Raw genomic sequence first — 12055 nt, 5'->3', positions numbered from 1 at the left:
AATTATAGAAAGGTTATTATGAAAATTTATAGCAAGAAGGTTATCATTTCTCTACTGGCGCTTGAAGTGTATCATATGTATAGTACGGTTAAGTTTGGATAGGTGACACTGTTTGAATAAGAAAACTGAAACGTTTGCAACAAAATGTGATCGATCATCTTCGGTATGGTATAGTTTTCTCACTTTGTGCATTTGCGAGCTCTCTCGTCGACATTCAAAGGCGATGTTGGAGTTGATTAATAATACCCATCGACTGCTGTTCTCTAAAGAAAATTTGAAATGAAAGAGGATAACACGTTTTCGTAATAAATGTGTAAATAATGTGGCCGATAGCAGTTGTTAACTTGTTAAAAATAAAGACTGAAGTAAACAGTATCTTGATTTTAATGTTATATACAGAAATTAAGTAAGAATGTGATTCACCCCAAGATATGGAGAGTACATCACTGATTTCAGTGGATATTTCGTATCTTCTCGCATCTAGTTAAATTTCGGAAAGGCTATTTACATGTAAATTTTTCACGAGTAGATTGTTTAATCAATATATGAAAAATGTTTCCACGTAATTGTTTAATCAATATATGAAAAATGTTTCCACGTAATCGATACCTTTCTTTTTGTTTAGCCTTTGGCTACTCATAAAAACATTAATAATATGAGGACATGTTTCGATCGCTTTGCGATCATCATCAGCTGCTTACATAAAAGCTTAGATAAAAGCAGAATACAACAATATAGTTGACATTAAAAAACTGGTATTAGTAAGGGACGTATGGGTTGGAGGGGGGTGGTATTGTGTGGGGGAGGGCGGTTGTTACTAGGACGTTAAACTTAAAATAAATTAAAAATACTATCTATGGACTAGAATGTCTTTGGTTTCATTTTACGTCCCAAAGGCTTAATAAAATCACTTGTTGTTTAAAAAACTAAAAGATATTTTAGTGTTATGATTCTGAAGAAAAGTTTTTTGCTAGAGTCTGTTTCTTCTTTACTTGACTTCTTGTTTCTTCCACGTCACTTTTATACTGTATTATGAAGCGTGATTCTCTTGCTTATCCTTTTTCTAAGTGGAAAGGGTGTGTCCGTTGTTGGTTGAATTAAAGAATTTTTGTGTTCATAAACTCGTCAAGTCAGATAGCTTGTTGTACGATTTGTAACCGGCAGAAAGAAATATGTGTCTAGTAGTTAAAATCGCGTGGGGATGTGTTGCCTAAGGAAACTGTTTAGAATAATGGAAATTAATTGAGAAATTTTGAACTTACCCCTGTTCAGTTTACTTCCTTTATTTCCCGTAATTACGGGTGTGGGTCTGATTCTGCTGTCCTCGACCTTGTGTAGTAGCGGTGTGATGAGGTCTGTATGCTAGCTTGATTTGGAGGGGGGAGGGGAAGCGAGGACATGTCATAATTGGTTGTTTCACGCAAGGAGGTGGCTTCTGTCTGTGACGTAGCGGCCTCGTGATTACTTGTTACAGTTGCTGGGTGAAAAACTTTTCTTCAGGATCATAACACTAAAAAATCTTTTCGTTTTTTAAACAAGTGATTTTATTAAGCCTTCGGGACTTAAAATGAAACCAAAGATATTCTAGTCCATAGATAGTATTTTTAATTTATTTTAAGTTCAACGTCCTAGTAACAACCCCCCCCCCCCTTCTGCACACTACTTCCCCCCCTCCAACTCATACGTCCCTTACTAACACCAGTTTTTTAATGTTAACTATGTGATTGTTGTATCCTGTTTTTATCTAAGCTTTTATGTAAGCAGCTGATGATTATCGCAAAGCGATCGAAACATGTCCTGATATTATTAATGTTTTTATAAGTAGCCAAAGGCTAAATAAAAAGAAAGGTATCGATTAGGTGGAAACATTTTTCATATATTGATTAGATTACATTATCGATATGGCAATGAAGTGGATAGTTTGTAATACAGTAGTAGGTTATTTATCTACATGCGTTTCAAATATGTTTTCTTGATACATATATGGTTAGGTTAGGTGGTGCCATTTGAAGAAGGAAACTGAAGTGTTTGCCACAGAAACCTCTGGAGTGATACCGTATTTCTCTGAATCCAATACTTTTTTTTTCCGTGAGAATCTCATGCGAAAACTCGAGGGTTGTCTTGCATTTGTGGTCTAACAGTAAGTAAATGGATACCACTCGCAACTACCGCGGTAACCAGGCTGCTTCTTTTCATACGCGCACAAAACTTGTTGACAATAAATGACCGCCTCTTTACTATAGCCTACATCGCTAGCCGCGACAACTGGTTGTATAGTGCCTGTGTGTAACGGCACTGGATCTCAGGAAGTAGTGAAGAGAGTATGGTGTTCTATTAGCTTCTACGAAAACGTTTCTCAAATCTGCAGAATGGCATCAAAACATGCCAGCCTTCGAATTCTTAGAAAGGCCATGGCTACTCAGTGGCATTGTTATAACCAGTCTATTGTACTTGACGCTTAGTAAAATTAAGTTTTATAGACAGCAGGAATATTGTCATGATGGATAGTCGTATTGTAAAGATACGTGGGAAAGGTATAGCCTGCAAATTTTCAACGGGTTCTAGTTGATATTATGATGTCAATTTTAAGTTAATGGTTTTTAAACACTCGTAAATGTAGAATAATTGTGCAGCCGCAAGAAAATACGACATAGGCCTAACTAAAGCCAATATTTGGCGTTAGTGTGAAGACAAAGAGCTAAAAAATGCGTACTGTACAAAAAATGCATTCATTGGTCTGCAACAAGGACGCTTTAAAGAAGTCGAAGATGAAATTGTGAGGTATGTGCACGAAAAATGTGGCGCAATAAACTTGTTCGTTGACTTTCAACGTCCACGATTAGCCCTATATATCGCTATTCGCTGAATTTGTCCGAACCCGGCAAGCGAGACGTGCGTGTAGCGGTTGCCGGTTATATTTGACGCTGAGTAAAAGTAACAGTTTTATGGACAGCAAGAATAATTTCCTGACGGATTGTCGTATTGTAGAGACGAATGGAATAGGTATTGCCAGCAAAACTTCTACAGTTTCTCTTCGGTATTATGATGCCAATTTTAAGTTAATGATCCTAAAACTGCGGAAATAAAGAATAATTGTGCAGCCACAAAAAAAAATACAGCATGACGAAAGTTAACATCTAGCATCAAAAAATAGTCCAAAAATGCGTAGACCTACTGTACAACAAAGGCATTTATATGATTTTACAAAGTACTTTTTTAGCCTGATTAACATTTTTTGAAGGAGAAAGTGGGTTCATCTTGGATTCAGAGAAATACGGTACTATATATATTTTTTTTTTTAAATGTAATTAAACACACACTTTCACATAGTATCGGATTTCAAAAAATAACAAACAAGTAACATTAAAATAAGAATAATAGTTAACACCACCTTTCCAATACTTAACTTTCCTTATATTTATGAAATAAACATTACAACAGGCATTGTAAGATGGGACATGTTTCGCTTAACTGTCGTAAGCATCATCAGCCGAAAATAAATCTTAGCCTAAAGTTAGGTCAGGGCTCCGAACCTAGTGTCCTTAAAATATATGGTACCCTAAGAAACAACATTTACATTTAGAAAATTAAATAGGCTTAAAACTAGTGTGAAAAAAACGTAGTAGGAACACTTCAAACAGGAATTGATCACACCTGAAGCCGCTTCATTTTTACTGGGAGTTCAAGATCGAAACAGAAAAATAAGATGCCAAGTGCGTGAACTGAAAAATGGAAAAAAGGAAAAAGATGTACTCGGGCCTTGAAAATAGGGTGTTCAAAATGGGAGTCTAAGATAGCTTACCTCTTAAGTTGGATGAGCGTTGACCGGAGACATTAGCCATTCGAGGGGTCTGTTAAACATATGCCCGTTGCTGCGTGTGTTGTATCTGCGTGCTTGCTTAGGCAGAGAGTGAGGTGGGACGGGAGGGTTAGGCGCAACAATGAGAGTGCTGGAAGCTGGCGGCAGAGTTGTATTATGGGGAGGGGGTAAGGTGGAATCTGTTATGACGACTGGAGGGGTATTTAAAGGTTTATAATTGAAGGTTTTTGTGAAATTGTTATGATTTATATTAAAATTAGCAAGTAACTGGGGGACTTGTTCAATTAATGGGCTGTTGTTCTCTGGGACATCATTCAGATTATTATTATTATTAAAATGTTGATCCAAGAAAATGTATGTATTTTCCAATCCAGTCATTAAGCTGCTTTTATTTACATATTTTATAATGTGGAGGTCCTGATCAATTGTAGAGTAATTGTGGCTGGAATCCCTCATGTGGTTGCTCGTGGCAGAGTACTTTTTATGCTTCAAGGCATTATAATGTTCCAAGTATCTAGTTCTAAAACTGCGGCCAGTTCAGGGCCCTGACCTAACTTTAGGCTAAGATTTATTTTCAGCTGATGATGCTTATGACAGTTAAGCGAAACATGTCCCATCTTACAACGCTTGTTGTAATATTTATTTTATAAGGAAAGTTAAGTATTGGAAAGGTGGTGTTAACTATTATTCTTATTTTAATGTTCATAATCGATGTCCAATATGGTCTACAATGAGATTTATTACTTGTAAATAACAAACAAGTAAGCCATAGTGTGGATATCATCTGTGGAAACACAAGTTTTGAATAAACTGATTGCCGTTTCATACCGCTTTTAATGTGCATGGGGGGGTTTTCCGACTTTTATACAAAAATCGGATATAACGACAATCCGTTATAGCGAGTAAATTTTTCGCTGTTATGAATTCTCGCTGTAACAGACTTCTACTCTATTTTCAAATTACTCACTTTGATCTATTTGAGAGTCACATTTATAACATTCTTTGGTAATGCTCATCTTGTCTCATGAGAAATATATTAAAGATATTTACATTTTCAAGATCAGTTGATGTGTAGTAACTGTTGGTGCAGAGAAAGTACCAGTTCCAGATTTGGGCTCATAAGTCCCATTATAGTGGAATTCTGATTGTTGAAGGTACTTTTACCAGCGTATGATTTGGTTTTGTATGTGTAGCCTGTATCATTGCGTGATTTAAATTCTGTCACCCAGTATCTGTGGCCTCGCCAGGCATAAATTGTCGCAATGATAGTCAGCGTCTGCACAGAAGCATTGATTCATCGTAGTGTTATCACCCACTGTATCACTTATGCCTTCCATTTCTTTTTATTGTCATGTGCTGTGCTGAGTAACTCAGGCAATATAGCACCTTCTGAGTTTAAGTTGGCAGGTTCAATCCTGGCTTAGTCTGGTGGTATTTGAAGGAGCTCAAATACACCAAGCTCAGGTCAGTAGATTTACCAGCATATGAAAACTCCTGTGGGACAAAATTCTGTCTCTTTGGCATCTCCAAAAACCTAAACGTAGTTGATGGAAGTGTAAAACAGAGTATCAGTAGTGATGAAGTGAATACTTTGGTATTTGCAGATGAAATTGGGGAAAAGGAGAAAAGGAAGTACAAAGAGACTGGACATTTGGAATGAAAATCTGAAGTAGTTTGGAATGGTAATTAGTAAAAAACAAACTGTAGTCATGCACTGTGGAAAAGAGAAAAAGAGAAGCCAGGTGAACATACGGTAGACGGAGAATGGTTAGAGAATGTAGAACAGTTCACATATCTGTGTAGCATTATTAATGGAAGTAAAGAAATCAACCCTGAAATTAATAATAGACTAAGTAAAGGTACAACATTTTATCATCAAGTCAGAAAGCTTTTATGGGATGACAAAGTACCCAAAAGAACTAAATTAACATTATATAAACAGTACTTCATACCAGTTGTAACATACAGACTAGAAACGCTGGTAACTAATAAGAGACAAGATAGTAAGATCCAAGCAGTAGAAATGAAATTTTTAAGAACATCGATTAAAAAGACAAGAAGAGATAGAATTCAAAATATTAAAATCAGAGAAGAGCTAAATATAGAACCGTTAGTACAGAAGATACAGAAATCAAGATTGAGATGATTCGGACATGTAAAAAGGATGGGAAATGAATGGGTAGCAAGAAGGGAATTGGAAAGAGAAGTTAAGGGAAAGAGACCAGTTGGAAGACCGAGAAGAAGGTGGATGGATCAGATTTGGAAGGACATTAGAGAAAGTGGATTGGATGTGGCGGAAGTAATGGAGCAGGAAAAGTGGAAGCACAGAAAGGAGTGCTGGAGGCTTGTTAACCAAACCCGGGCGACTGGAGTGCGACATTGATGATGATGATGACTATTATTATTATTATTATTATTATTATTATTATTATTATTATTATTATTATTATTATTATTATTATTATTATTATTGTTGTTGTCTTTATAGTGTTGCATAATTACACATACAACATGATAATTTAGACATCAATAATGAATCCACAATGTTTAGTGCGTATGGAGTTGCGAGGTTCACCATTGGTCATTATGTGATACACACCACGGGTCTGGGCGTTGCCTGTGATTAGTACCCACTACGTAAGGAACACCACGGGAATACCGGCGCCCGTGATTAGTACACCTATGTGAGGAACACCATGGGTTTGCGTTGCCTGTGAGTGGTGCCATTATGTGAGAAGCACCATAGGTCTGCATTACCTGTGCAACGTACAATACTTATGATTAGTACCATAATGTGTGGAACATCATGAGTCTCCGGTACTTTGGAGTAGTACAGCAACATGTGAAATAACATGATTCTACATTACTAGAGATTATGAGGAGCCGGTGACCTGGATTTTTGACCCCATTAGAGAACAAGCTTCATCGATTCAAGATTGTGCTTTGGAAGCAGTCCCTTGGTCCGTAATACTATTGTTTTAAGATAGTTTCTGAGAAGGTGAGTTATTGCAGGTCGGTTCCACTGATTGTTTTCAGTTCATATACGTTGTTCGTCATCTTTTTTAATTCTAATCAGTGGATTGATTTAGGAATTTTTTTCAGTAACTTATTGTGAGTTGGATTCGCTGATTATTTTAAATTCATATTCATCCATTCATTCTTCATCGTCATGTTTTCGAGTTCTGATTGGTGGATGAATTTTTTTACTTTTAAATTGTCGTTGCATTTCATACCATTAGGGGCTGATGACCTAGATGTTAGGCCCTTTAAACAACAAGCATGAACATCATCACCAGATCATGCAAGTGATCTGTTATGGTAGAATACCAAATGAATGGCTTAAAACATGAATCTGAGGTATGACATGGAAATTTAATGTCGTGGTGGAAGGGCATGCAAGCAAGAATTGTGTTCCCTTTAGGCTGTTTTTTTTTTTGCTAGTGGCTTTACATCGCACCAACACAGATAGGTCTTATGGCGGTGACAGAACTGGAAAGCCCTAGGAGTGGGAAGGAAGGGGTCATGGCCTTAATTAAGGCCTGGTGTGAAAATGGGAAACTACGGAAAACCATCTTCAGGGCTGCTGACAGTGGGTTTCGAACCCACTATCTCCCGGATTCAAGCTCACAGCTGCGCAACCCTAACTGCACAGCCAACTCGCCCGGTATAGGAGGATGAATTGGTAAGGTATCAGATACATTTGAGATCTGAGAATGGATCAGTGGTTCAAATATTATTTGCAGCTGCAATAATTTCATGAATTCATTAGAGTTTCTATCACTGAATTACTTTTGGCATTAACAGTTTTCTCTGTATTGTCGAGCTTGAACTCAGAAACATATTTTTGTACTAGTCCCGATCAGTAAGCTCAACAATATTAAAGCTTTCAACCTCCTTCACACCATTATGATTCCTTTTCCCCTTGTTCTTCGAGTGATCATATCTTCATCGTAGGTAATAAATTTCATATTAATCCATATTGAAGAGCAATATAATGTAAAACAAAAGCTACAGGTTTCCACCTATTCAATACTATTTGTTGTAACCTTAAAAACAGTACATATATTTGTTGAAACTACTGTACCCGTTGTGGGTGGGGGACACAGATGAAGAATATACCCATGGTATCCCCTGCCTGTCGTAAGAGGCAACTAAAAGGGGCCTAAGGGGCTCTCAACTTGGGAGTGTGGATTGGCGACCACAGGGCCCTTAGATGAGTCTTGGCATTGCTTCCACTTACTTGTGCCAGGCTCCTCACTTGCGTCTATCCTGTCCGACCTCCCTTGGTCAACTCTTGTTCTTTTCTGACCCCGACGGTATTAGAGCATTCAAGGCCTAGGGAGTCTTTCATTTTCACGCCCTTCGTGGCCCTTGCCTTTCATCGTCCGTTACTTCATTTTCCAAAGTGACGGATCCCTTCTTTTTTTCTCTCTCTCTCTCTCTTCCCCCTGTGGGTGGGGGACGCAGACGAAAAATTCACCCATGGTATCCCCTGCCTGTCGTGAGAGGCGACTGAAAGGGGCGACAAAGGGATGATTGTCTTAGAACCATGAAACTACTTTTGATTAATACCATCACGCGGGAAAACCATGGTTCGCCTTTACTTGCGAGTAGTACCACTATATTAGGTACACAATAGGTTTGTGATTAGTAGCAGCAGTGTGTGTGGACTGTGGGTTTCCAGTACCCGTGAGTCGTACCCATGTGAGCAACACCACTGGTCTGGGCGTTGCCTGTGAGTTGTACCACTATATGAGCAACACCATGGGTCTGCGTTGCCTGTGATTAGTACCCACTATGTGAGGAACACCACGGGAATACTGGCGCCCGTGACTAGTACACCTAGGTGAGGAACCTCATCGGTTTGCGTTGGCTATGAGTGGCGCCTATTGTGTGAGAAACACCATAAGTCTGCGTTACCTGTATAATGTACAATACTTGTGAGTAGTACCATAATGTTTGGAACACCATGACTTTACGCTACCTTTGATTAGTACCGCAACTTGAGAAATACCGTGGTCCTCCTTTACTAGCGATAAGTGCCATTATGCGGGATCGTTGACATAGATATTGACCCATTTAGACAAGCTTCATCGATTCAGGATTGGGCTTTGGAAGCAGTCCCTTGGTCAGTAATATTGTTTCTGGGAATGTGAGGCATTGCACATCTTATCCACTGATTGTTTTAAATTCATGTTCATCAATTCATTCCTCATCATCACGTTTTGAATTCTGGTCAGTGGATGAATTTTGTACTTTTAAATTGTAATTGCATTTCGTCTTATTTCGTACCATAGGGGCTGATGACCTAGATGTTAGGGCCCTCTAAACAACAAGCATCATCATCATCATCATCATCATCATCATCATCACAAAACTACTGTAGCTTCAGTCTTACTACAGACCATCATCAGTCAAAATCAATAAAAGTTAAGGCAAGGTGAGGTGGGCTGCATTCTTCAAATTGGAGGAAGCCTGAGAGCTTGCACAGGACATGTGATTATGATGAGTGTTTTTCAAATCTTTGTTTGTCTTGCACTGAATTTCAGCAACACGTGCTTGTTTCAAAAATTCTATCTATAATTCATGTCTTGCCTTAACTTTTATTGATTTTGACTGATGATTGTCTCTAGTAAGACCGAAACTAGTTTCAACAAATATATGCAACTTTTTTTAAGGTTACAATGAATAGTATTGAATAGCTGGAAGGAAACCTTTAGCTTTTGTTTGACATTATTTTACATTGATCATATCTTTACGTTTTTCTTCTTATTCAATTTTTTTTTTTTTTTTTTTTTTTTTTTTTTTTTTTTTTTTTTTTTTTTTTTTTTTTTAGGTATCTTCCCGATTGGTAGATGTTAATGACCATGAGGTTTTTCAGCTTATAAAAATGATAATGATAGCATTCACCAGCATCGCTATTTAGTTCATTACCATGATGACTGAACAGTATTTTTATACATCAGCAATAATCATCGCTGATAAAAATCTAAATTCATGAATATCTACATTATTACAGTTCATGCGACAAAAGTGCATCAGGTATAAAATCCTGAAAATTAGATTTCTTAAAAATTTTATGTACACTTTTTAGACAACACTAATATTCGCGGAGATATTTGAATGTTTGTGAAAAATGAGTCGCAATATCTCCATTATTATTCCTTGTACAATAAAAGCATATGAAACCTAAATGATCAGAAATTATATTTTGCACAATTTTACCATGTACAATTTTTCAATATGGCTGATATTATGGACAAATTTGATATTTCATGTTTTGGCTCCTTAAATACTTTTGAGAAATTCTCTTAACCTGTTTTCCTGTGATGATGTAACACATAAGACAGGTAAATAAAAATTGAATTGAACCTTCTCATGACTTTTTTATACCTAACCTGAGGTCTAAAGGAAATATGAGGCAAAAATGTAAAGTGTACAGAGAAAATTATAATTTTATCATTATGGGTATGAAAATAATCTTTTTCACTTTATTTTTTAGCCAGTGGTACTCTTTGCTGGAGAACACACCCATAGCAGCTTCTACTCCACTGTACATGGAGCATACCTAACTGGTCGAACGGCAGCACAAGTGTTGTTGAACCCAGACTCACCTCAAGAGGTTGTGATGGAGTGCGAGGGTACTAGTGACTTGAGCTCCTGGATCCAAGGCATATCGTTAGATTGAACCTGTTGTGATGCACGCTGCTGACTGAGTGATACATAGCTTTGTTGTTTTTACAAATCAGTATCTTAGTATATATCTGTACAATTCCAGAAACATAAATATTTTCTTGAACTGTATATAAAATTGTATTTATAAACTTCTGAATGTGTAAATTGGTGAGATTGAACAACAAATTGTGTACGTATATCAGATTTACAGTATTGATTGAAAAAGATCTGACTTACTGTAACTCTTACTAAAAACTTGAAAGAAATTTTTACGAGCTATTATCATTGTTATCTGATACAGTGAAATCGCACAATCCAGTGTCTGAGGAGCCAAATCTGTAGGGAATACAGATGAATAATAATGGTGTCGCAACTAAATGGAGACCTCGAAAGAATATACAGTACGCATTTTGAGACCATGAGGTCTCGCAAGTACTCGAGGGATCAGTTCAGGTGTATATATAAATACAAGGGATTAGAAAGTGGATCAGTTAAAATCTTTTCTTAAGCTTATTTGTTCTTTTTCATTGTTGAGATTCATATAACTTGAAAGAAGTAATCTCTGTTCTTTGTATAGTCTTCTTTTTCTTTTTCTTCACCCCCCATTATCCTTTCTTGGGGGTTGGGTGCCACCATGACCATTCACCTCAGTCTTGTCCTATCTGTTGTATCTTCTTTGGTCAGTCCTTCAATCAGCATGTCTTTTTGTACAATGTCTCACCATCTAATTCATTGCCTTCCTCTAGATCTGTTACCCTGGAATTCTTCAGACCATGCTCTCTTGATTGGTGCATTCACTTCAGACCACAGTCTATTGCCATACTAGCTCAGTCTGTACTGTTTCAGAATCTCTGTTATTTTGTCCAATCCTGCCATCTTTCTAATATTGTCTCTTTTCCCTTCCTTTAAAGAGATTCCCATTGTCCACCATAACATTCTCATTCTGTCCTATCCAACAACTCCTCTTCCTTCTTCCTCAAAGCCCATGTCTCTGCCCCATATATTATCACTGGACAGATTACTCTCTTGTAAATCTTTAACTTTGCCAGGCTGAGTGGCTCAGACGGTTGAGGCATTGACCTTATGCCCCTAACACGGCAGGTTCAATTCTCTGGCTCAGTCCGGTGGTATTTGAAGGTGCTCACATACATCAGCCTCGTGTCGGTAGACTTATTGGCACATAAAATAATTCCTGTGGGACTAAATTCTGGCACCTCGGCATCTCCAAAAACTGTAAAAGTAGTTAGTGGGACATAAAGCAAATAACATTATTATTATTATTATTATTATTATTATTATTATTATTATTATTATTATTATTATTGGCATCCTTCTGTCACAGGGCATATCTGCCATCTCCCTCCACTTACTTCAACCAGCCTTGTCTTTCACAGACTTCTCATTCACATTCTCCCATCTGATCAGTCCACACCCAGGTACGGAAGAAATGAACTAATTGCTGATCCTTGGTGTAATCCAAAGTTCACTTTAAATTGTTCTGTCTCCCCAACTGGACTGGACACCAATGTTCTTGAACCTTCATACATTTCTCTCACCAGC

General features: G+C 37.4%; 1 protein-coding gene across 1 annotated transcript in view; it reads left to right on the top strand.

The window, feature by feature from the left end:
• Positions 1 to 11499, top strand: part of LOC136857698 (spermine oxidase) — a 74094-nt gene extending 62595 nt beyond the window's left edge. Inside the window, exon 6 of the mRNA XM_067136560.2 lies at positions 10323 to 11499. Within this exon, the coding sequence (XP_066992661.2) occupies positions 10323 to 10508 (186 nt within the window). The 3' untranslated portion in view covers positions 10509 to 11499. The remainder of the gene's footprint in view (positions 1 to 10322) is intronic.
• Positions 11500 to 12055: the final 556 nt, after the last annotated feature.

This window comes from Anabrus simplex, chromosome 1 (genome assembly GCF_040414725.1).
Source record: "Anabrus simplex isolate iqAnaSimp1 chromosome 1, ASM4041472v1, whole genome shotgun sequence".
In the NCBI taxonomy this organism is placed as follows: domain Eukaryota; kingdom Metazoa; phylum Arthropoda; class Insecta; order Orthoptera; family Tettigoniidae; genus Anabrus; species Anabrus simplex.
Note: the sequence above shows the minus strand (reverse complement) of the source record. Positions and strands in the feature narration are given on the sequence as shown.